Raw genomic sequence first — 25,019 nt, 5'->3', positions numbered from 1 at the left:
TTGCTGGATCAAACCCACTAATAATAGTTTATATTTATTGGTGACTGGTTAAAATCACTGTAGAGTCAACGTGGAGTAGGCTAAGCAGATGTCGCAGAATTTCCCGCGTTCTCCAATCTGCCCTTTTTACCCGCCAAATGCAATCCACCTATTTCAAAATAAAAGTCAGACTGCGGCAAGTGTAGGTTGGATACAACTTGTAGGCTACTGTAGTAGTCAGTTTGTAGTTAGTCTTTACAGACTGTACTCTGTGAAAAAGCTATGAGAGTTATTGAGAACACAAGTCCTCAGACTCAGTTGTACATGTGTAGGCATAATCTATGAGAATTTGCAGGTCTGGCCTTGAACAGATCAGATTCACTGGACTGATGACAGTCCTGACCCACGTATGCAAATGAACAATATCAGGGGCATCGTTAGAATGTCTCAACATTAATAGAAAACTCTTTGGCGCGTTCCATCATGTAACTAATCTATGTTTATATTCATGCGGTTTGCCTGACAGACAGAGGTTTCTCTCGAAAACGACGTACAGTAGAGTTACATTATTAGTTAAAAAATAATAGTTCCAAATAAAGTTGTTGTAAAGCCTTGACGGATTTCCTGTCTACCAACAACAAAACTAGCCTAGTTGAGCAGCCTCTGAGCAGAAGACGCTCACAACGTTATAAACATTATAAATGTAACCTGATAGTTGGCTACTGTAACCTAGAATCAGCCTTTTTTGTAGGCATATCCTTGCTGTCTCAATAATAATTTTGACATGGGGGTTTGACTCTGGGGGCTCTCCCCCATCATTTTTTTAACCGAGTAGCCTATGTGATTTCCTTTATTCTGGTGGATTTTAAGATGGCCTATAGTGCTACTGGAGAAGGGCATATTTTCGTTCACATTCATCCTGACTGCACAAGCGAACCTGGCTGAGCTGAGCATTCTTACTTAGCCTAATAGCACACCTAACACTAACACCTTACCGTGGCATTGTGCTGTCCCGTCCACTTTTCCTTGGTCATGTTCAATATTTAATTGGCCATGTGCTTATTATAGCTTAACTTAGGCTAGCCTATACCATGAATTGGAGTTTGGTATTTCTGTTATTTGGAGCCAATGAATGAGACCCAGTAGCCGTGTTCAAAATAAAATATTAGATATAAGGTTAGTGTAAGAGCACCTTTAATAAGCCTGACCTCTGTGGTTGGCAAATATTTTATGACTGATCCTCCACTTGCTATTGGCTGTTGTTGATTTAACCATTGACTTGTAATTTAATCAGCGCATTGTGCACGGCTGCTTTTTGTACCTTTTTAATAGTATCAACATTAAATTTAATCTTTATAACTTGGTTGATGTGTGTGTTATATTATCCAGTCACAAGCTTGAACGAACCTGGTTAATAGATTGTGTAAGACATTGTCCTTCTGCAGCTGACCCTGGCTGCAGCTTGCAGATCGGGGCTGGGCTCAATGTGGGGCTTCTCGCTGGGCTGGCGTAGTTGGCTACATTACTGCTCCTGGTGGCCCTTGGTGTTAGTGATATTAAAGACCTCTTACACCAGTGCTTCTCAAACTTTTTCTGTCATTCTCCACTTTAGAGGTGGGGAATTTTCAAGCCCCACCTGACCCCATCAGCCCGACAAAATGGTAATGTTAAAATATTATTTTCGCATTTTGGTTCCCCATTACATTTCCTGTCTCGGTCTGCTGGATCTTACATTGTTTTAAAGCTGCAGTTGGCAAGTCTGACAGATTGAGGGGACTTAGCCAAAATGTTGAATGTTTATAACTCTCATGCCCCTCCCCCACTACCACGAGCACCCTCTCATCAGTTTGTGCTGGTCAGTGCGCACCAGACTGTGATTGACAGTCAGATCTCACACAGCCCTGCTCTGATTGGACCAGAAGAACCGGGAGCAGTGTATTTTTGCAAAACAAACAGGCTCGGTGGAGGTAGAAGTGCATTTTTTTCTAAAACTGGCTGTCGGTTTCAGTGAATATGATCAAAAAAATCTTGCCAACTGCAGCTTTAATTCATATGTCGGTCTGTTTATGACTCCTATGTTTGGGTGTGGCTATTATGTTTTGATATATGATCTTCCTTGTCAAAAAAGAAAGGCATTATTAAAGATAGGCACAAAAAAACTCCTCCTGTTCATCGTGCCCCACCTGTCATGTCTCTATGCCCCACTAGTGGGGCCCGCCTCACACTTTGAGAACCACTGTCTTACACTAACATCTCCATTGTTGACGTGAAATATGTCTCCATAGTGTCAAGCAGTGAAGTGATAACATTATGCAGGCAGCCAATGTTCACATCACTGGAGTCAGAAAGAAGAAACCAAGACAGGCCCTGCTGGCTCTGTTAGGTATTTCTGTCCCTCCCAAACTGAGTTAAAATGGTGTATAACTAGGTGAATGTGTGCGGAAATGCTGTCTTTTGTTACATTTCAAGCACTTTCACCTGTTCTGATTAAGTTCTAAGAAATAAGCACCAATAATGATCAAAAATCTTGTTTCTAGTTTTTTTTTACCTTTTTTATAATGGAATTTCATAATTTTCTCACAAAAAACGAAAATGATCATATGGTCATAAATGTGATCTCACAGGGGTAAATGGCAAATATGAACCATAAATAATGTCTATATCATTGGTAATTGAGCTAAAGTAAACATCTGTTTATTTTTACATAAATTGTTATGGCTGTATTGATTTAAAGCCTACCCGGGAACATTGGCACCTTACAAAGGTTAATCATCATAACACGGTGACATGATCAGCCGTGTTAACTTGCTACAATCATAATGAAATCATCTGACGTCCCCTCATCCTATAAGTCAAGTCAATTTCAGCATACGCTGTCAGCTGGCTCGTGGCGCGATCGGTGCTGGTTAGTAATCAAGCAGTTTAATTTAGTAGCAGGTCTGATACCCACGAGGAGTTAAAGGGAGACATGTGAAAGCAGGACATTACTCAGAGAGCAACCTTTCAGTATTTGTGTAGGGGAAGGCTGTATTTCAGTCTGTGTGTGTGTGTGTGAGAGGAGTATGTGGGTGTATTTGACTGGAGTGTCAGTGAAAACAGTTTGGGTATATGGGTTACTGAGCACCTTGACAGCCACACACACACACACAAACACAAACACCTTAGACAAAGGGAAAGAGTGATAATGCTGAAGATTGACAGAAGACAGAATCCATCTGAAGCTCTGCTGCCCCCTGCTGGCCAACCCAAAACATGGCAGGTGTAAGAGACGGTCAACAGAACTCCTCTACCACACCTGGCCTTAACCCTCAAGGTGCCTCAGACAAAACACACACACACACAAACACATATGTGCCCCATGAATAAGACACACACACAAAACACAAAGTACTACACTGCACACACACAGCACAACGCACTACACTGGATAGGCTGAACAATATCTACACATAAACAGACATTTGGCCAGCGACACATGTAACTATGACGACATGCTTACTTATACCACACAAAAATTATAAGACCAGCCACCTGGTCCCCTCATCACAGACTTCTCTCTCTCACACACACACAATCACAGGACCAGAGTGTGGGCTGTGCCAGGCCATCCCTCACACACAGACTTGTAGACATGCTTTCTTCGCACACCTGCAGCTGAGCTCATTTACACACACACACTCATCTCTGTACACATTTATGTCTAGGCTCTCTCTCTCATTTGTCTACTTTACTCTCTCTCACAAACACACACTTCCTCCTTCTCCACACACACACACACAAAGATCATTAGAAAAGATATGTGCTATTGGAACATGTGCATGACAACACAAATGACAATAGGCCAACACATTAGAAATGGGTGAAAAAAGTGAATAGCATTGTCTGTAGTTTTAATAATCTGTGTTGAGGAACACAAGAGCTGCAGACCAACTCAAGGAAGCCGAAGTAGACAAATTGACGGTCTGGGCAGGAATGAAAGCATAACAAAAACAAAAAACAAACAAATAAAAACAACTAACTTTGACCGTTACTGTATATCTGTTCTCTACAAATGTTCATGTAATCCAGAGACTCCCGTCTCGTCTGTACAGATGAAGCCCCAGGACTGGAGGAGGCGGGGCTAAAGAGGGGTTACTGAGGGGCGGGGTTTGTCGCTGTCCCACCGCAGAGGTCAAACCACACATGTGGTTGGGTCTGTATTCCAGGAGGACGTCCATCTGTAGACGGGCCACACACTCTTTTGTCTCGTCCTCATGGTCCGCCTGAGCACTCCGCTTCATTCTGAGCAGCAAGTCTCAGGATTCTGACCAACATCACTTAGCTAATGTCACACACACACACACACACACACCAGACCATGTTCCTCCTGACTTAGCTAGTGTCCATTTAAAAACACACACACAGAGTTATTCCTAACTCAACATCAGTTACCTAGCGTCTGATTAAAAACACACACACAAACACACATTTCCAAGCGTCTGGTTAAAAAACACATCATGTTCACTGCCAGTTTTTCTGCCATCTCAAAACTGCGCATTAGGCCTCTGTATTACTGTATTTGTGTACAAGGCAAAACTAATAAACAACAAAACGTGAATTTTTCTTAAAAACTCAAATTTCTCTTTTTTTAAGCAAATCAGCTCATTAGCTCAGTTTTTAACACAATTTCTTTTTGTTTTGTTTTATTCTGAGCTTTATTCTAGCAGCACCCCCCTACACACACGCAGGCACACACATATGGAATGTTCAAGCATGTGACACTGAAGACATTCACACACACACACACAGTGGAATGATGGGGGTGGAGGGAAGGTTCTGCTACACTTGGCACAACTGTGGCAAAACTGTGTGTGTGTGTAGAGCTGTAGAGTTCTGCTGTTCAGAAGTGAATGGGCAGAGCAGGTGTGGACGCACTACATAAACAAACATAAACAAACGCTCACTGCACCTGACCACTGTGTGTCTGCACGCACACACCTGACCAGACCAATCTATTTCATTATTTAGACATTTTGATTCCTAATGAAACTTGTAAAGTTGAATCAAATAAAGTATATATATGTGTGTATCTCAGTGTGTGTGTGTGCGTGCGGTGATCTTACATAAATCTGTAAACCACAGACCGAACAAGCCGAGTGACACATACATACTTTCAGAAATTTGATCTTTAACAGAACATAAAAAGCCAGATGCACAGTACACACACACTATGGTTAGAGTACACACACACACACACGCACACACACATGTGTGTGCGTGTGTGTGTGCAGGCTCGACGCTTTTGCTAAGCCCAAATGGTAGGAGGGATTTCTAGTTCATGTTGGTGGTTGTGAGGTGGAGCATCAGTCCATCAGGCCCAAACTGTCCTCTGTGTGTGTGTGGTGTGTGTGTGCAGACGAGTCCTGTGTGTGTGTGTGTGGTGTGTGTGTGCAGACCAGTCCTGTCTGTGTGTGTGTGTGTGTTCAGACCAGTCCTGTGTGTGTGTGTGTGTGTGTGTGTGTGTGTGTGTGTGTGTGTGTGTGTGTGTGTGGACTAGTCCTGTGTGTGTGTGTGTGTGTGTGTGTGAGTGTGTCCACTCTGGAGGCCAATCAGGATGTGACAGGATCAGGGGTCGCTGGCCTTGGGACTGGAGGGGCTGCTGTGCCGCCTCCTCTTCATTCTGGACAGAAAAAACAAAACGGCCAACTCGGTCAGTCAGTGCATCAACAGACCACGGAGAGTTAACAGGGCACGCACGCACGCACGCACGCACGCACGCACACACGCACACACACAGAGGACTGGTCTCCAGAGTCACACACACACACACACAGAGGACTGGTCTCCAGAGAATCACACATACACACACACACACACAGAGGACTGGTCTCCAGAGAATCACACATACACACTAGGGGTGTAACGGTACACAGAAGTCACGGTTCGGTTCATACCTCGGTTCGGACATCACGGTTCGGTACGAGTTCGGTACAATGGAGGGAAAAGCAAAACCAAAAATGCAGAAAGCAATTATTTTTTATTGTGCATGTATCAGGCTGTACCACCTAGTGTCATACAGTCTCTTCCCTGAGCTATCTGCAACAGCCTGAAGTGTGTAAGATGTAGGCTAAACAGTACAATAAGTACCCAGACTCCATCTGTAAGTTGTAAACAAAGTAAGACAATCAGCTATAAAACTTAAAATAGGCCTACAGCATCTCTTATTTCTGAAAGTGCAAATTACATAGGATAATGATTTTTAAAAATCCACTTAAGCAAGACCTTCAACATCCGTGTTTAGTTGTATATGGAAGGGTCTACAATTTGCCTCAATATTTTTCAGTGTGTGTAGAGTAATAATCTAGCCTACTAACTGTGAAAATATCACACTATTTTGCCTTCTTTTAAAAAACGAAATTGCTCCTTTCATTTCATAAACAGACTACAACTAGAAGTCACATGACTTTGCCCTTCGACGTTAACTCACCGTAGCATGGTTTGATTATTAGCCTGGTTAACGTTGACACTTACTGTCTATGCACTTAACACTACCAGCTCCTCATGTGAGAAGTTACAAGTTACCCCAACATAAAGGTAATTACCACGCGATTTACATGGCTTTCTGTCATTACAAAATCATTTAATTTAAGCCATAGGTTTTGGCTCTATTTGTATGTGTATCCAAAGGCTGGTGAAGCGCAGGGGAAGTTTTTTTTTTTTTCTCATTTCGGTGATTGGTAGCCATCATGGTAGTACATCATCTGGGTGATTGCTTCGAACATGTGTAGCATATATTTCCACTCACATCCCCAACAACTGCTGAACAGCGCCGACACGCAGTTTCTTATCCACCACTCTCTCGCCTGTACTACTGTAACTGAAGTTCTCAAACTTGCGAAGAGACCAGCGGATCCTCTAATGTGTGTCGCCACCTTAGTGCTACTATCTCTGACTGACTGACTTCGACCAGCGACCTGACAAAAAAAAAACATAGGCCAATCAGAGCTTCAGAGCTAAAATGAGGCTACAGATTAGCGTTAGGTGTCGCTAAAGAACTCGCGTAACTCTCGCTACTTAACAGTAATTGGCGCATGACATTAATTAATTCGCACACAAGTTTTATGTTTTTTTTATACCGTGTATTCTCCGTGTAAATTCATGCACCGAACCGTGACGCCCGTATCGTTTCGGTTCAATACGAATACATGAACCGTTACACCCCTAATACACACACACACACAGAGGACTGGTCTCCAGAGAGTCACACACACACACACAGAGGACTGGTCTCCAGAGAATCACACACACACACACACACACACACACACACACACACACACACACACACACACACACACACACACACACACACACACACACACACACACACAGAGGACTGGTCTCCAGAGAATCACACATACACACACACAGAGGACTGGTCTCCAGAGAATCACACATACACACACATTCACTTATGAAAGATTTGCCAAATTCTAGGCCCAGCGGACACGGGATCCCAGGTTCAGTCTGGCCCTTTCCCAATCAGTCTCCTACTCATCTCCTCTGCACTGTCTCTCTCTCTCTCTCTCTCTCTGTCTCTCTCTCTCACACAGATAGATAGATAGATAGATACTTTTATTGATCCCCAAGGGGAAATTCAAGACACACACACACACACACACACCGGGACGTACCGGTTCTTGAGGGCCTTGTGGTGCTTGGCGGTGCTGCAGTGTTGAGACTTGGCGGATGATTCTCTGGTGTAGAACACGTTACACAGCTTACAGAAGAACCCACTGGCCGGAACTATGAAGTCCACACCTGCCACATACAGCTACACGTTAACAGCAGAAAACACACACACTCCATAGCGAGATACAACACCCACACACATTATGAGATTTAATACACACACACACACCACCATTGCGAGATACAGACTATGTATAAAGGTGTATATTATTAGTGCCAGGTGTGTGTGTGAGTGTGTGAGTGTGTATAGGAGTGTATAAGAGTGTGTGTGTGTGTGTATACATACCCACTGGGGTTCCGGGCTGATACACACACTCCTCCGCTTCTTCACTCTCTTTCCCCTTCTCTTTCTCATCCCCCTCTTCTGGCTCCGTAGGGGGTGGGTCCCCACATCGGCCCTCCAGCTCTTTGGACTCCTACACACACACACACACACACACACACACACACACACACACACACACACACACACACACACACACACACACACACACACACACACACACACACACACACACACACACACACACACACACACACACATTACTTAGACATGGATATTCAAACAGACACCCAGTTTTGTTTCACAAGTTATGTTTCAGTGTGCCACGCACGCACGCACGCACGCACGCCTACCCCTCTCTTTCTCTTGGAGCCGCGCCTCTCTTTCTCCTCTTCTTCTCCGTTCTCCTCCAACTCCTTCCCTTCTGCCGCCCCCAGTTGTACGCTTGGGGTTATCCTGCACACACACACACAAATACGCACATTCGCATGCCATGCGCACGCACACGCACACACAGATTAGAAATCCTAGGCAGCTATGATGAATATACCTTCACACAGTCTGCAGTCTAGGAAAGCAGCCTTAGTTCAGAGAGAAACGTGAAGCACAAGGCGCTTGAGGCTCCAGACGCTTGAATTCAATTGTTTCCCAGTGGAATGGTGTGAATGACCGCTGCAACGCTCCTCGTGTTCAGAAAAGCGTGGCCCAAGCAGGGGAAAAAATGAGGCTTCTAAAAACATAAGGTGCTCAAATCTCAAAGACAAACACACACACACAAGTGTGAGCCTCACCAAGAGATGGTGGAGTCTGGCTTGCGGCAGGGGCACACGGTGAGAAGGGCCCCTTTGAACTTGGGCGGCCGCGAGCCGTACTTCTTCAGCATCTTCTCAGCCGCCTCCGGCCGGTGGAACTGCACATAGCACTGGGGGAGAGAAGTGTAGGCATGAGTAGTGTGTGTGTGTGTGGGAGAGACCACAAAGTGTAGGCATGAGTAGTGTGTGTGTGTGTGTGTTTGTGTGTGGATAAAAACTCACACTGCGTGGCCCTCTGTTGATGCGGTATGCCTTTATTGATCCAAAGGGTCTGGCCATCCACAAGAGCGCGATGTCCGAGAACTTCCCCATCGGCAGGTTACTGATGTAGATGGAACAGCCACTGGGACCCTGCGCACACCAACACAACACAATCAATCCAACACACACACACACACACACACAAGCACACATACACACACACACTAGGGGTGTAACGGCACATGTATTCGTATTGAACCGAAACGGTACGGGTGTCACAGTTTGGTGCATGCGCACGCACGCACGCACGCACGCACGCACGCACGCACGCACGCACGCACGCACGCACGCACGCACGCACGCACGCACGCACGCACGCACGCACGCACGCACGCACGCACGCACGCACGCACGCACGCACGCACGCACGCACGCACGCACGCACGCACGCACGCACGCACGCACGCACGCACGCACGCACGCACGCACGCACGCACGCACGCACGCACGCACGCACGCACGCACGCACGCACGCACGCACGCACGCACGCACGCACGCACGCACGCACGCACGCACGCACGCACGCACGCACGCACGCACGCACGCACGCACGCACGCACGCACGCACGCACGCACGCACGCACGCACGCACGCACGCACGCACGCACGCACGCACGCACGCACGCACGCACGCACGCACGCACGCACGCACGCACGCACGCACGCACGCACGCACGCACGCACGCACGCACGCACGCACGCACGCACGCACGCACGCACGCACGCACGCAAATTTACCGCGGGCAAAACACGGTATAAAAATACATAAAACTCGCATGTGGATTAATCAATGTAATGCGGAATTACTGTTAAATACCAGAGTTACGAGAGTTCTTTAGCGACACCTAACGCTAATCTGTAGCCTCGCCTTAGCTCTTAAGCTCTGATTGGCGCCTAGGCCTACAGTATGTTATTTTTTTGTCAGGTCGTCGGTCGAGTCAGTCAGTCAGAGATAGCAGCACTAAGCGAGTGGTAGCGACCCACAAGAGTTAGAGGACCCGCTGGTCTCAGATTTCAAAACTTAATTTACAGTAGTACAGGCGAAAGAGTGGTGGATAAGACGAAACTGTGTGTCGGCGTTGTTCAGCAGTTGTTGGGTAACGTTATGTGAGTAGAAATATATCGAACATGCTATACATATTCGAACAGATGATGTAGGCTACCAATCACTGAAACGAGAAAAAAAAAAAACTTCCCCTGCACTTCACCAGTCTTTGGATACACATACAAATAGGGCCAAAACCTATGGCTTAAAATGATTTCGTAATGACATAAAGCTATGTAAATTGCGTGGTAATTACCTTTATGTTGGGGTAACTTGTAACTTCTCACATGAGGAGCTGGCAGTATTAAGTGCATAGACAGTAAAAGAAAGTGTCAACGCTAACCAGGCTAATAAACAAATCATGCTTCGGTGAGTTAACGTCGAAGGGTAAAGTCATGTGACTTCTAGTTGTAGTCTGTTTATGAAATGAAAGGAGCAATTTCGTTTTTTTAAAAGAAGGCAATATAGTGTGATATTTTCAGTTAGTAGATTATTACTGTACACACACTGACAAATATTGAGGCAAATTGTAGACCCTTCCATATACAACTAAACACGGATGTTAAAGGTCTTGCTTAAGTGGAATAAAATCATTATTCTATGCAGTTTGCACTTTCAGAAATAAGAGATGCTGTAGGCCTATTTTCAGTTTTATAGCTGATTGTCTTATTTCGTTTACAAGTTACAGATGGAGTCTGGGTACTTATTGTACTGTTTACATCTTACACACTTCAAGCTGTTGCAGATAGCTCAGGGGAGAGACTGTGACTAGGTACAGCCTGAGACATGCACAATAAAAAAAAAAATGCTTTTTGCATTTTTGTTTTGCTTTTCCCTCCATTGTACCGAACTTGTACCGAACCATGATGTCTGAAACGAGGTATGAACCGAACCATAACTTCTGTGTACCGTTACACCCCTAACACGCACCCACACACACACTATCGGCAGGTTACTGATGTAGATGGAACAGCCACTGGGACCCTGTGTACACCAACACAACACAATCAAAAACGCACCAACCCCAAACCTAGTAGCACTTTGTTGAACATCCAAATACATATTTACCCTACGGTTAGGAACACATCTACACTGTGTTAAGTGAAACACACACACACTGAACTCACAGACACACACACACACACACACACACACACCTCTAGCTCCTTGAGTGTCCGGCACAGGCTGACAGTCACAGGCCTCCCGTTGATGAGGGCCCCATCTTTAGAACCTTTGTAAAACGCCACCATTTCTTTCACCTGCTCCTCAGTCTCTAGCTCCAGCAGGGCCTGCAACCAATCAAAGAACAGCTTCAGAATTCCGAAGCAGAACATCACAGAGCCAAGAGCCAATCATACAAAAGCTTCAGTGCTCCAAAGAGCCAAGAGCCAATCAGACACAAGCTTTCATAGCTTTAGGTTCAGCTCTGGAACCAACTTTCGAGTGACAGCAAAAATGCCCCAACAGTAGCCAGTTTCAAATCTAGACTTAAGACCAAATTGTTCTCGGATGTTTTCTGTTAACTGATCAAATGCACTTCCTGTTCATCAAGATACACTGCCCATTAACAGATGGGCTTATTTAAGCTCCATCTTGGGACTATTCCGCTCTATTCGGGCATTTTAGGCCCTAAAATAACATATGCGTGTGCACACAATCGGGGCTACTTTCAGGAAACTCTTGCTGTTTCCCCAAAGTCGAGCATGCTTCCTTGCGTGTCGGGTTGTATGAAGTTGAGGTTGGAGGCCTAGCGTTCTTGGACTCTACTTTGGAAGAGACTAGCTAGTGGGGATGTGCACATCACCGTGGTCCGTCTGAGTGCTTCCGCTTTTAACTGCATGCTTCTGTTTCAGTAGGGGCGCTGCTCCAATGCATGTCAACACAGAGGATTATTTGTTCACTTGAGGATCCACAAATGCCTCCTTGAAAATTCTCAGAATGAAGGGTGCGAATTTCGGAGTATTCTTGACACTGGAACAGTGCTTGGCAGAGTTTGATGACATGGCGTCCTAGAAACGGTGGTCGTTGAATATGCTTCCTTGACTTTGGGAAACTTTCTAAAGAATGCTGCTGTTCACTGGGTGTTTATAGAGATTCGATTGTGTGAGCTTCAGATGACTGGACAGGTGGAGATCTGATGGATGTGATTGGACAAGTGGGAGTTCTGATGATTAGACAAGTGGGAGTTCTGATGGATGTGATTGGACAAGTGGGAGTTCTGATGATTGGACAAGTGGGAGTTCTGATGGATGTGATTGGACAAGTGGGAGTTCTGATGATTGGACAAGTGGGAGTTCTGATGATTGGACAAGTGGGAGTTCTGATGGATGTGATTGGACAAGTGGGGATCTGATGGATGTGATTGGGCAAGTGGAGGTTTTGATGATTGGACAAGTGGGAGTTTTGATAATTATACAAATGGGAGTTCTGATAGATGTGATTGGACAGCGTGAGATGGCGTGGTTAGACCCACCTCCTGCCGGTAGCGTGAGATGGTGTGGTTGACCACCCTCCCAAACGGCGTCGCCAGCTTGCGGAGCGCCTCCTCGGGCGGGTACCCCTTCACGGGTCGGACCAGAACAACCTTCCCACCCTGCGCAATGACACACAGATCTTATAAGTGCACACACACGCAGTCACCCTGGGCAATGAGCACACGCAAATACAGAACTCATAAGCGCACGCGCGCACACGCACACACACAAACACTTAAATTCTTTATTTGGATTAGAAGATAAGCATATACAACAGCAGCCAATATCCCAGTCCATTATGCACATTAGGGGCAAAGGTGGCACCTACGCCTCCATATGTATAGGCTACCAATTACTGCTGATACAGAGCAATATCTTGTCAGTTTCTTGGCCTTGTTCTTATGTAGTCCAGAGATCTGCAGGCCTCGTACACACATCTTGTGCACATGGCCTAAACTACCAAAAATGAGGGCAATGATTTTACAGGAGTAGCCAGAGTTATTGAAACAGACAAACACACACACTCACCCTGGGCAATGAGCACACGCAAATACACAACTCCTAAGCATGCACACACACATAGTAAGTGGACACATTCTATTAGCCACACACTCACACACAACAGCAAACCCCACCGCTCTCGCCATGAAACTGCTTGAACGTATTGATACTAATTTCAACCAATCAGAGACGACTGATGGACTCACCTGGAACTCGTTTGTTTCTGGGAACAGAGGGAAGGCCAGGGAGAAGAGAGACGAGAGAGAGAGCAGAGGAGAAAAAGAGAAGAGGAAGTTTTCATGAACAGCCCGCTTTTGTGCTCTAGATTGTTCACAGCACAGACCATTAATCAAAGTACAACTGATAGATTTGATTTGGGGCAGCCGTGGCCTACTGGTTAGCACTCTGGACCTGTAACATGAGGGTTGCCGGTTCGAGCCCCGACCAGTGGGAACGGCTGAAGTGCCCTTGAGCAAGGCACCTAAACCCTCACTGCTCCCCGAGCGCCGCTGTTGTAGCAGGCAGCTCACTGCGCCGGGATTAGTGTGTGCTTCACCTCACTGTGTGTTCACTGCGCGCTGAGTGTGTTTCACTAATTCACGGATTGGGATAAATGCAGAGACCAAATTTCCCTCACGGGATCAAAAGAATATATATACTCATACTTACTTAAAAAGAGTGTTTTTAGAGACACTCAATCTAAATTCCCGCTAAAGGCTTGAGGTGTTTCATCAAGGCCGTTCTGCATCGCTGTGTGGTTCTGATCGGCCTGCTGCATTCTGAGCTGCTTACCAAGCATGTTTGGTTTTTGGTTCTGGTTCTCTTACCAAGCATACCTGGTTCTGGTTTTAAATAGTTCTGGTTCTCTAACCAAGCAAGTCTGGTTCTGGTTTTAATTGGTTCTGGTTCTCTAACCAAGCAAGTCTGGTTCTGGTTCTAAACTGGTTCTGGTTCTCTTACCAAGCATGTCGGTGCCCGAGTCCAGCTCATCCAGCGTCACAAAGTCATCCAGGTTATCAGGGAAGTCCGAGATCTCTACATCCTCCTGCTGCAGATACAAACCCATCAAATGAACCACATGACATCCTGCTGCGGACACCAACAAACCCACCAAATGAACCACATGACATCCTGCTGCGGACACCAACAAACCCACCAAATGAACCACTTGACATCCTGCTGCGGTCACCAACAGGGGGCAGCCGTGGCGCTTCGGACTTGTAACCGGAGGGTTGTCGGTTCGAACCCCGACCAGTAGGCACGACTGAAGTGCCCTTGAGCAAGGCACCTAACCCCTCACTGCTCCCCGAGCGCCGCTGTTGTTGCAGGCAGCTCACTGCGCCGGGATTAGTGTGTGCTTCACCTCACTGTGTATTCACTGTGTGCTGAGTGTGTTTCACTAATTCACGGATTGGGATAAATGCAGAGACCAAATTTCCTTCACGGGATCAAAAGAGTATATATACTTATACTTATAACAAACCCACCAAATCAACCACATGACATCCTGCTGCGGACACCAACAAACTGATTGGTGTGTGCATACCTGGTTACTAAGTGATTGGTGTGTGGTGTGTGTGTGTGTACCTGGTTACTATGTGATTGGTGTGTGGTGTGTGTGTACCTGGTTACTGAGTGACTGGTGTGTGTGTGTACCTGGTTACTGAGTGACTGGTGTGTGTGTACCTGGTTACTGAGTGATTGATGTGTGTGTACCCAGTCTCTAAGTGATTGGTGTGTGTGTACATGGTCGTGGGTTTCGTACCTGATTGTCTTCATCTCCTGAGGCCTGCTCAAGATGGGTTGTCCCAGCAGAGTCAGGGGTTGGGTCTTCTGATGGCTCTGCTCCCTCTAGATGTAGTTTGTGTTCATTTAGGATTGGGGGGGGATTCACACACACACACACAGGTCAGCAGAGGGAAAAAACAACTACTTGAACAACTGATTTTTCATCTCCCCCCCTCATTATTTGTTGTTTACATCAGCACCACAACCAACACCTTCGTCAGAAATAAACAAACTTCCATCAAGAGAGATCAGAAGTACACACACACACACCCTCGCCCTGCGCGACCTCTGAGCCCTCAGTGACCTCCGCGGGCTCCTCAACGCCCTCCTCCACCAGCCCACGCTCATCCTCCACGGGAATCCCATCTTCCTCGTCCCCATCCTCGTCTTCCTCTCCGAGCTCCATCTCCTCCTCATCCTCAGGGTCCAGGTCTTCCTCCCGGAGGTCCGCCCACTCCGCGTCTGGTTGGCTGGCCTCTCCGCGAGGCCCGCCCTTTGCCGGCTTCTCCTCCAACTGAGTCTCCTCGCTGACCTAAGAGGAGAAAAGCCAGCAACTTGCAGCAAACCGTCATTACAGCTAAGTAGCCAACGCTACAGCAAATAGCTGTAATGTCAATTCTACCGCTTACTCTTCCTACAGTTTAGCGCTAATGCTAACCCTGCTTACAGCAATGCAGCTAGATAACCAACGCCAACCCTGAGCAATAAAGCTAAATAATCAGAGCTGACTGCAACTGTCAGTCAGAGGCACCTTCTACTAAGACAGGTTAAATAACATCTGCAGGCTCCCGTTCCACTAACTCACGTTAAATAACATCTGCAGGCTCCCGTTCCACTAACTCACGTTAAATAACATCTGCAGGCTCCTGTTCCACTAACTCACGTTAAATAACATCTGCAGGCTCCTGTTCCACTAACTCACGTTAAATAACATCTGCAGGCTCCCGTTCCACTAACTCCTGTTCCACTAACTGACTACTTGTGGAATGATATGAAAGACTTGAGTCAGAAGCACAAAACCCATTAACAGCAGTGATTCATTTTTTGCAGCGGTCATTACACAGACCTTGGAACGTTGGGAAGGCATTCTAAAGAGCTGCATCATTACTCTGGTTAATTGACACAGTCTCGGGGGTAACAGCGCCCCTACCATAATCGGGTCCATGTGCCCAAGGGGAACCGGGTTCGAGTCCGGCCCAGGTCATTTACTGATCCCACCCCACCTCTCTCTCCCACTCCCCAAAAATATATATTAAAAATATATATATATAAATAAAAAAATACAGTCTTTGTCCAGTGTCTGATCTCACCTGCTCTACCAGGGTGCCTGGTGTCGAGGTGTCTGTGGCATCCCCACTTTTGTCCTTTGAGGATGAGGATGATGAAGGCGGCTTGGACTGGTCTTCACTCTTGTGGCGACACCCGCTGTGGCTCCTCTCAGGACTGTCACTATGACGACAACAGACAGATTGGTCTCAGTCTTGTGTCGACTGCTGTCTCCTTTTCTTCTATTTCTAGATTTATCTGAATAATGACTCTGGAGAAAGTTAGGAGAGCAGAACTAGACTTGTCTGTTCTGAATAAAGACTATGGAAGGTAATTAAGAGAACAGAACTGGGGACAAACAGAGGTCGGATGGAGGAGGAAGTGCTTGTGGGGAATCATGTCACACTCGTGGAGATAAGTGTTACATTTGTGTGGGTCTGTGTCTCGTGGTGTGTGTCTTGTGGGGGTTGCATCTCGTGTGTATTTTGTGGAGGTGTGTGTCTCACCGCAGAGAGTGCTTGGGGTCAGGCAGCATGGTCACCTTGACCTTAGTTCCCAGGATCTTCAGTGGGCGGTCGTAGTAGTACTTCACCATCAGACGAGCATCCTCCCGGTCCACCATTTCAACCTGGGCCTGCGCAGGATGGGAGAGAGGGGGGGGAATGTGTCAGGAGTTTCACAAACACAAACAGCAGCTAAAGAAGAACATGCCTATAGTGGCTTAAAGGCCAATTCGACCCAAAGATTCAGTTCATCAAAGGCATCAGGTCAGAATTTTGATAACAGGAGAGGCAGAGAAATGATATAATTCTACTATTTTTGTATATATCCCAAAATGGATATGCTTACAAAATCACAAAAATATATCTAATTTCATTAACTGCTGGTTAGTCAGCTTAGTTGGTTAACTTAGCTAACTAACTGGTCCATCTGGCTATAAGTGATAGAAGGAGGAATAAGAAGGAAACGGGGGTGCTGTTGTGAGTTGCATCACTGGTATGAACTCCCCTGGACTTCAGAACGTGCGCTGCAAGTTGCTAGTATGGAATGTTGCACCTCGTCTCGCCATACACCTTGGATATAAATTGGCCTCAACACTCTTCTTAAGTACAGTGGGCTACAGTGGCCTGACACTCTGCCGTCTCACCTCTGAGCCGCTGAACTTGGAGCGCCGCACGTCGCCAAACATCTTGACGACTTCTAGAACCTTCTCTTCGGTGTCCTTTTTGTCGGGCAGGCGGGTGAAGAGAACTGCGCCAGTCTTTGAACTCCTGGACTGACTTCTGGTGTCCCCGCCTCCAGGGATCTGGAGAAAGCAGAGCAACGTGTTTAATCTAAAGCTGAAAGGGTTCGGATCAAGGGAAAGTAGTACAACTTACTGCTTTCTCTAGATCCCTGTCCTTTAGCGCTTTGTGTTTAACTTAAAAGCTCAGAATAGGGCTAGGATCTGGAGAAAGTAGTATGTCTAATTAGCGTTATTGGAACTTAGTGCAGCCTTTGACACTATTGATCGCAACATATTACTTTCACTTATGACGACTTATGGACACACACACACACAGATTACCTGTATACTGGCAACGTTTGGGGAGAGGTAGACATAGATCTTATGTTGCTTGGTGAAATCCAGCTTGTCGTAGAAATGAGACACCATAGCATGAGCCTCAGTGTGAGAGTTGAACTCCAAAAAACCCTGGACAGAGAGAACGGGTGGATGAATGATGGATGGGTAGATGGGTGGATTGGAGAAAGAATGGATGGATGGATGGATGGATAGATAGATGAAACAGGGCAACAACATGCTAACTATTGTCAGATGCTTCTTAATAAACAGACATAAAAGCTAATGCAGGTGAAACACTCAGTTACATATGCAGACACACATGCACATACAAACAATCACAATTCCACACACCTTGGAGGGGAACACCAGATGCTTGACAACTGTTCCAAACGGTTCTGCCAGTTCTAGCAAGTCTCTCACTGTTACAGAACCCAAAGGGAACTTGGTGACCACCACTCTGGTTCTAAAGACAGGACGTTGCAGAGGCTAGAAAGAGAGAGGGGAGAGAGTTTGTTAATCCACACGAATCTTTGAGGGTGACTGACAGCTCCTAGGTAACCTGTAAGTATATAGGATGTTAAACATTAAAGCGCAATCCTATACTTTACCAACGCCATCTAGGGCGGACTTCCCAATCCTATACTCTACCAATACTATCTCAGAACCCTATACTCTAGAAATGATATCTTAGAAGCCTAAACTCTAGAAATGCCATCTCAGAACCCTATACTCTAGCGATGCTAACTGAGCTGTCACTGGTACAGTAGTTATTGAGGTTAAGCTGCTAACTGACATGGTTTGAGCATAGTTATGCTGCGTTCCAGACAACTCAGAAGTTTGACATATGCTAGTTGGAATATTTCATTCCAGATCAAAATAAAAAAATTAAGTTTAAGAATTCCAACCTCCAACTGGAAAAAAGTACAATGGAACACTACTTGAAGTTGAAGTTCCTATTTCTAAATTTAAGTCGATATACCCCAATTCTGGAATACAGTATTGCGGTCTAGGGGGATAACTGACACTGTTAGGCTGCGGTCTGATAGTTCCATCTCACGCAGAAATATTATGTAATAAATGTTGTAAGTAGAGCTGGATTTGTTTTTAACACCATGGTTGGATTTGTTTTTAACACCATGGTTGTCTTTTCCTAAGTCCTTATGAAATCATCTTCACAGAAAATCATCTTTTTTTGACCTCATAACATTTTCTGTCGAGGCCAAGGGAAAGAGCCTTGAAAAAGAGGTGATAGGACAGTATCAGTATACCACAAAACTGAGAGCAGATTTCAGGCTAACCTTTTGCGGACCTGACAGCACCCACTTGGGGATGGGCAAGTCTGAGTTGGGGAGAGCTCCACCTGGGAAGCACAAGGAAGGATTAGCAAAACAAGAGTCCCAAGACAGGGAAGCTTTAAAACGTACAAAATGTAAAATAATCAACAAGCTCTTTGTGCTTGCACGGAGGTCACCATACGGACATAAAGACCTCTTACCCTGGCACAGAGGAAATCCCTACAGACCTCACACACTGGTCTAGACTTTTGGGGCAGTTACTTGGGCGATCGTGGGATTACCCTGGTTACCTGGGTAAAAAGGCGGTTACCTGTGTTACGGTTCGGGCGTTTGAGGGAACGTCCAGGTCTGCGATCTGTATCATTGGGATAGAGGGATGACCTGAGAGGGACAGCAACAACAAACATGTTTGTGTGAGAATGTGTGTGTGTGTGTGTGTGTGTGAGAATGTGTGTGAGTGTGAGTGTGAGTGTGTGTGTGTGGTGTGTGTGTGTGTGTGTGTGAGAATGTGTGTGTGTGTGTGTGTGAGATGTGTGTGTGTGTGTGTGTGTGTGTGTGTGTGTGTGTGTGTGTGTGTGTGTGTGTGTATGTGTGTGTGAGAATGTGTATGTGTGTGTGTGTGTGTGTGTGTGTGTGTGTGTGTGTGTGTGTGTGTGTGTGTGTGTGTGTGTGTGTGTGTGTGTGTGTGTGTGTGTGTGTGTGTGTGCGTGCGTGCGTGTGTGTGTGTGTGTGTGTGTGAGAATGTGTGTGATTGTGAGTGTGTGTGTGTGTGTGTGTGTGTGTGTGTGTGAGAATGTGTGTGATTGTGAGTGTGTGTGTGTGTGAGAGTGTGAGTGGTGTGTGTGTGTGTGTGTGTGTGTGTGTGTGTGTGTGCGTATGCGTATGCGAGAGCGTAAACTAGTGTAACTTACACTCCTTGCTGGTAGGGGTCCCAGTTGGGAAATCTGCAGGTCAAGAGCAGACATCAGCCATTACAGTATCAGTCATTTACACTCATTATCCCCAGGCTACCAATCACCTCCTATGCCCACATCTTACTGCAGCACCCTCACATGTGCTGCCCAATACCTACGATACAACTATAATAGCCAACACCCTCCCATCCACTCCCACTTACAGTCTTAAGAGCTCCTTCTTGGAGGACTCATGGCGCACGCCATGGAGGTGGTCTTTCCACGTCTGAGGGGGAGACCGAACAATGATGGAGAGAGGGGAGGAGGAGAGGAGCGAGGGAAACAGACAGAGAGAGAAAGTAAAGGAGAAACAGGAGTAAGACATGTAGGGCATCTCACACTCTTTACAGTACACATGCAGTTTCAGAGCACAATCACACTAACAAATGGTCCTGCAGTACACACTAACACACACTAAAACACAAGTCCTGCGGTACCACACCAACACACAAGTCCTGCGGTACACACCAACACACAAGTCCTGCCATATACACTAACACACAAAGTCCTGCGGTACACACCAACACACAAGTCCTGCCGTATACACTAACACACAAAGTCCTGGGGTACACACAAACACATAGTCCTGTAATACACACACCAACACACAAGTCCTGTGATACACACCAACACACAAGTCCTGTGATACACACCAACACACAAGTCCTGTGGTACACACAAACACATAGTCCTGCGATACACACCGACACACAAGTCCTGCCGTACACACTAACACCTAGTCCTGTGGTACACACAAACACATAGTCCTGCAATACACACTGACAAACAAGTCCTGCGGTACACACACATTAACACACAGGCCTGGAGTACACACTAACGCATGCACACATAGGGGCTCACCGTTTTGGAGTTAACCTTGCAGTGGCACAGACTGCAGGTGTGGGGGAAGGAGTGAGGTACACTGCCATGGAAATCAGATGCCTGAGAGAAGGAGGGAGGGAGGGACATACAATTATCCACCCCTTCACCACAGGAGCATTAGTATCAGGGACGGTGGTAATGTAGTGGTTAAGGAGCTGGGTTAGCATGTAGTAGCCTGAAAAGTTGTGGGTTTAATTTCCAGATTCTACCGTTGTGCCCTTGAGCAAGGCCCTTAACCCCAAGTTGCTCCAGAGACTATGGCTCTTGTAACATAATTGTCATATGTAAGTCGCTTTGGATAGAGGCGTCTGCTAAATTAATGTAGCATGAGTGTGTGTGTGTGTGTACAATGTGATGGGTACCGGTGAAGAGTACGGCATCTTGGTAAGGTTGTATGAATACCACTTGTCTCTCATACTCGCTTGAACTTATTTGAACCCTGAGTGCTCTGAGTTTGACATTTCAAGATGGCTGCACCCATCAACAGTAAATTAAATCCCTAGACAATAAACATTCACTGTTTATTAGCAGTTCTGTTCTGATTGTATATCTCATGAAATCAGTCGTAGACACAATATGGTCCAACTACCATCTCTCACTATGTTGCTACAATGTTTGTATACGTAAAATACAGTGTAATGCATTGTTATAAACAGGCATTGCTCTATCTGTCAAAAACTGGCACCAGCAAACAAATGTTTGTATTTGCTACATCTGGACTGCAGTCAACTGGGATGTGACACAAACCCCAGTTCCGACTTACAAAGCAAATGGAACCTGGCACACAAGTAGGGCGCCATAGGAAGGCTGCCTCAGACTCTTGCTGCGTGTGTGCGTAATGGGTACCTGGTAAGAGAACGGCATCTTGGGAAGGCTGTCGGGGTACCACTTGTCTCTTAGACTCTTGCTGTGGCTCTTGGGTTCCCTCCTGCTCCTGTGTCCTCCATCACCGTCTCCATGACTACGGGTCGTCCCTGATGACGACCTCCCCGTTTTGGATGCTGTGGAGGAAGAAGGTCCGCCGCTGGGTGTGTGGCTGTTATCATGGCGAGAAGAGGAGGTGGAGTTGTTACTGTCGTCAGCACGTCGAGCATCAGTATCAGACTTGGTTGCTGTAGGTGTTGGGATGCCAGCCTGTGTAGAGAGAAGAGACAAACCACCACCTCAGTGATCTCAGCAACATCTCAACACACACACAAACTACTATGTGTGTGTGTGTGTGTGTGTGTGTGTGTGTGTGTGTGTGTGTGTGTGTGATGCGTGCCATATTGCTCTGATCTTTGTCCACAGTAACTCCACTGGATCCTTGGCCTAGTGTCATTATATTACTCTAATAATAATCTGGCTAAATGAGTGCAGTTACTTCATATTCGCTGATAACACTTGTGTGCATTGCTCATTATTTATCTTCCGCATTCAATTGTGTCACACTACTAGGCTACTCCTATCTATCTAGCTGTCCATTTTTTAGCCTCATGGACAACAGCGAGTGATACCTTCTTAGCCTTGAGCTGCATGATGAGGTAGGGGAGGGTCTCAATGCTGATCTCATTCTCGGGGATTTGGGCAAGAGCGTCTACGTCCTCCGGGGCCAATCCCAGCTCCGCAAACAGGCTGGAGGTGGGCACAGGCGGCGGGGCGTCAGCAGCAGCAGGGTCCTGCGCCCTGTCCATCACGTCACTGCTGGGGTCACTGAGATATTGTGTGGGAAAGATCAAAGATCAAATGAGACAGTCAAATAGCACAATCTGATTCTCAAGAAAAGCTCAGTTAGTCAATGAAGTGTTGTTTACAGCCACAGGGTTCCGTTTCCCAGGCAACTCTGTGTGTTCCGGGCAAAGATTCTAGAGCAGAGCTCTGTTCTAGAATCTTTGGTTCCGAGTAATGGGCTCTAAATCATTCCTCAAGCTCATACAGCATGATCATCCTCAAGTTTCCAATTGCACCATAATCATTCTTAAGTTTCCAACTGCCTACTCTGTAGCCCAAAAGCTGTGCTTAAACCTCAAGACCAACACTTATTATGCACCAATTCTGTTACCACAGGTCAGATGACATAGCCAGAATTTGAATCAGTAATGAGGACATGAAAAATATTTCAGATGATCTGTGCTCATCTCCTAAACTGATGCAAAAATCCCCACTATGTCTTAAGAAACTACCTAGTCAGTGTGCTTGAACAGAAGACAGCAAATTGTTTCAGAACACGTAGTAAAGAATCGGGGGACAGGGGACGCTCCAACACTGTTGACCAAAAACAAGACGCGCCACTTCTCAATCAACTTTTTTGAAAGTCAGCCCGTGCAGTAACTTCGACACGTAGCTGGAAAAGCCACACTCGACGAGGGGCTCTACATTCTCACAATATTGCTAGTGTTACATACAACAAGGCCACCTTCGTTGGCTAGGGCGTTTCATAGCTATAGAGCACACGTGCAGAGTAGTTTGGCATAGTATCCATTGGAACCAACTAACGTTATAATAGCGAAATCTACAGTTTACTCCTTCAGTCCAAAATGGCGATGTTAACTGTTTTAGGTGCTAGCTTAGGTGCTAGCTTAGATGCTAAGCTAGCACCTAAAACAGTCAAAGTTGATAGTTTGCGCTGCTCAATCCAAAGATAGACCCAATGCATGCAGTAGTTATGATCGTCATTAAGAGGAGCATAACGCACAATGATTATTTTGACGTTAGCATTCCTAATAACTTACAGGACTAATGTTAACAATACAGGGTCCCACACGGCAAGCTGGCTAGCAATTCAGCCAATGTATTGACGTTAATTTACGTAGCTGTTAACGTAGATGGAAAATCTGGGGAGCACTTCCTGGCGTGTTCTGGTATATCACACATTTCATTCAGGGTAATAATTCAATAACCTGAATTTACCTCGGACACAGAATTACATTAACAAACTCTCAAGCAGTCCGTTCAGGTCGACGCCATTTTGTCAACAGTGGGCGTGGTGGGTCCGTAGGCCCTATATTTTGGTTCCTTAGTGTTTCGCCTGTGCGAAATTCTTTAAAGGTAGCCTATGATGGATTTCCTAAACTGTTTTGGAGATAATCACACGTTGACACACTGTCACTATATTTCTGATACCGTGATAAGAAAAACAGACATAGGGGAGACCGGGGCTGGTTGGAACACTTTTCACTCGGTTATATTTCTTCGTCTTACAATGCGTTGAAATGGTCAAATTGTGATAAACTGAAAGCTTGGGATCTCAGCTACAAAATGTATACATTCAATGTCAACAAACGATCCGTTGTTTTGAGTTATATATGATTAAAGTGGTGTTGTGCCAATCTGCCCCATGCACGGGGTTGGTTGGAACACCTATGTTATAGTCCTTTGCAGTACTCCTTTTGCTTTTGTTTGAAGTGCTCATCTATATCACTGCTTGTAGGGCTTTCCTGTGTGTTTTTCTTCAGTAGGGCCCACCGTCAAGACCAATTTGGTCATACCGATTTTTTTTACTTCAAATGTTTAAAATGGTCTGAAATGCTTCCAAATGTAAAACTATGTTCAGTAATTAGGCTACAATAACAATGTTAAAATAAAACTGATGATGTTTTTATGTGTAAAATACAAAGTTTATAGATTTGTCACAAAATAGCCATAGGGAATGTATGTGCCAACCAACCCCAAAATCAGTGTGCCAACATGCCCCGCCCACATTAGGTCAAACTTTTTTGCACAAATGCTGTTAGCCTGCTAATATCAGTCACCTCTGATTTTCAAACTTCATTTTAAATTATAGATGAGTCCCCTAGCAATCAATTATAATGAATATTTTTTTTATATCCCTAACTATTACCCTTCTAGGATGTATTTAGTGGGAGGTGCATATTCTAAGTTTTGACACTACAAAATTAAAAAGTTGTTCTCCCCTAAAGGGTTAATGACCTGGAGACCAGTTACATACGTGAGTTTACTCTACTCAATAAGGCCGTCAGTTTAGTGTTGGAATTTTGTTGCAGCTCCCTTTAGTAGCCTGGATATTAACTGTGTTTCAACCTGCCCCTGTTCCAACCAGCCCCGGTCTCCCCTACACATAATCAACTAGCTTAAAGGTCCCATATTATACTCTTTTTCAACAAGGCAAATTAGACCTATGGGTTGCACAAAACATGTCCCTGAAGCTGTTTGCAAAACATCCCCTCAGATTACACATTATCAGC

The 25,019-nt window shown here is 45.7% G+C and overlaps 1 protein-coding gene across 2 annotated transcripts; it reads right to left on the bottom strand.

The window, feature by feature from the left end:
* Positions 1 to 3,852: 3,852 nt before the first annotated feature.
* Positions 3,853 to 23,802, bottom strand: zgc:152816 (uncharacterized protein LOC777712 homolog). 2 transcript variants are annotated; one of them, XM_048237392.1, is made up of 25 exons: positions 23,725 to 23,802; positions 22,332 to 22,527; positions 21,682 to 21,969; positions 20,815 to 20,895; positions 20,118 to 20,179; positions 19,912 to 19,944; positions 19,311 to 19,381; positions 19,004 to 19,065; positions 18,057 to 18,191; positions 17,709 to 17,834; positions 17,289 to 17,447; positions 16,648 to 16,775; positions 16,186 to 16,324; positions 15,146 to 15,407; positions 14,853 to 14,938; positions 14,048 to 14,135; positions 13,294 to 13,310; positions 12,586 to 12,705; positions 11,270 to 11,401; positions 9,028 to 9,156; positions 8,785 to 8,915; positions 8,347 to 8,449; positions 7,997 to 8,126; positions 7,653 to 7,779; positions 3,853 to 5,638 (listed from the first exon to the last, which is right to left on the bottom strand). In XM_048237392.1, exons 2-25 carry the CDS (start codon positions 22,506 to 22,508, stop codon positions 5,584 to 5,586), a joined length of 2,841 nt encoding a protein of 946 aa, XP_048093349.1. In that variant the 5' UTR covers positions 22,509 to 22,527; positions 23,725 to 23,802; the 3' UTR covers positions 3,853 to 5,583. The 2 variants fall into 2 exon arrangements, with proteins under 2 accessions (XP_048093349.1, XP_048093348.1); XM_048237391.1 differs by lacking the exon at positions 23,725 to 23,802 and adding an exon at positions 23,547 to 23,689.
* Positions 23,803 to 25,019: the final 1,217 nt, after the last annotated feature.

Source organism: Alosa alosa, chromosome 2 (genome assembly GCF_017589495.1).
Source record: "Alosa alosa isolate M-15738 ecotype Scorff River chromosome 2, AALO_Geno_1.1, whole genome shotgun sequence".
NCBI lineage: Eukaryota > Metazoa > Chordata > Actinopteri > Clupeiformes > Clupeidae > Alosa > Alosa alosa.
This window is presented reverse-complemented; position numbering and strand designations above follow the sequence as displayed.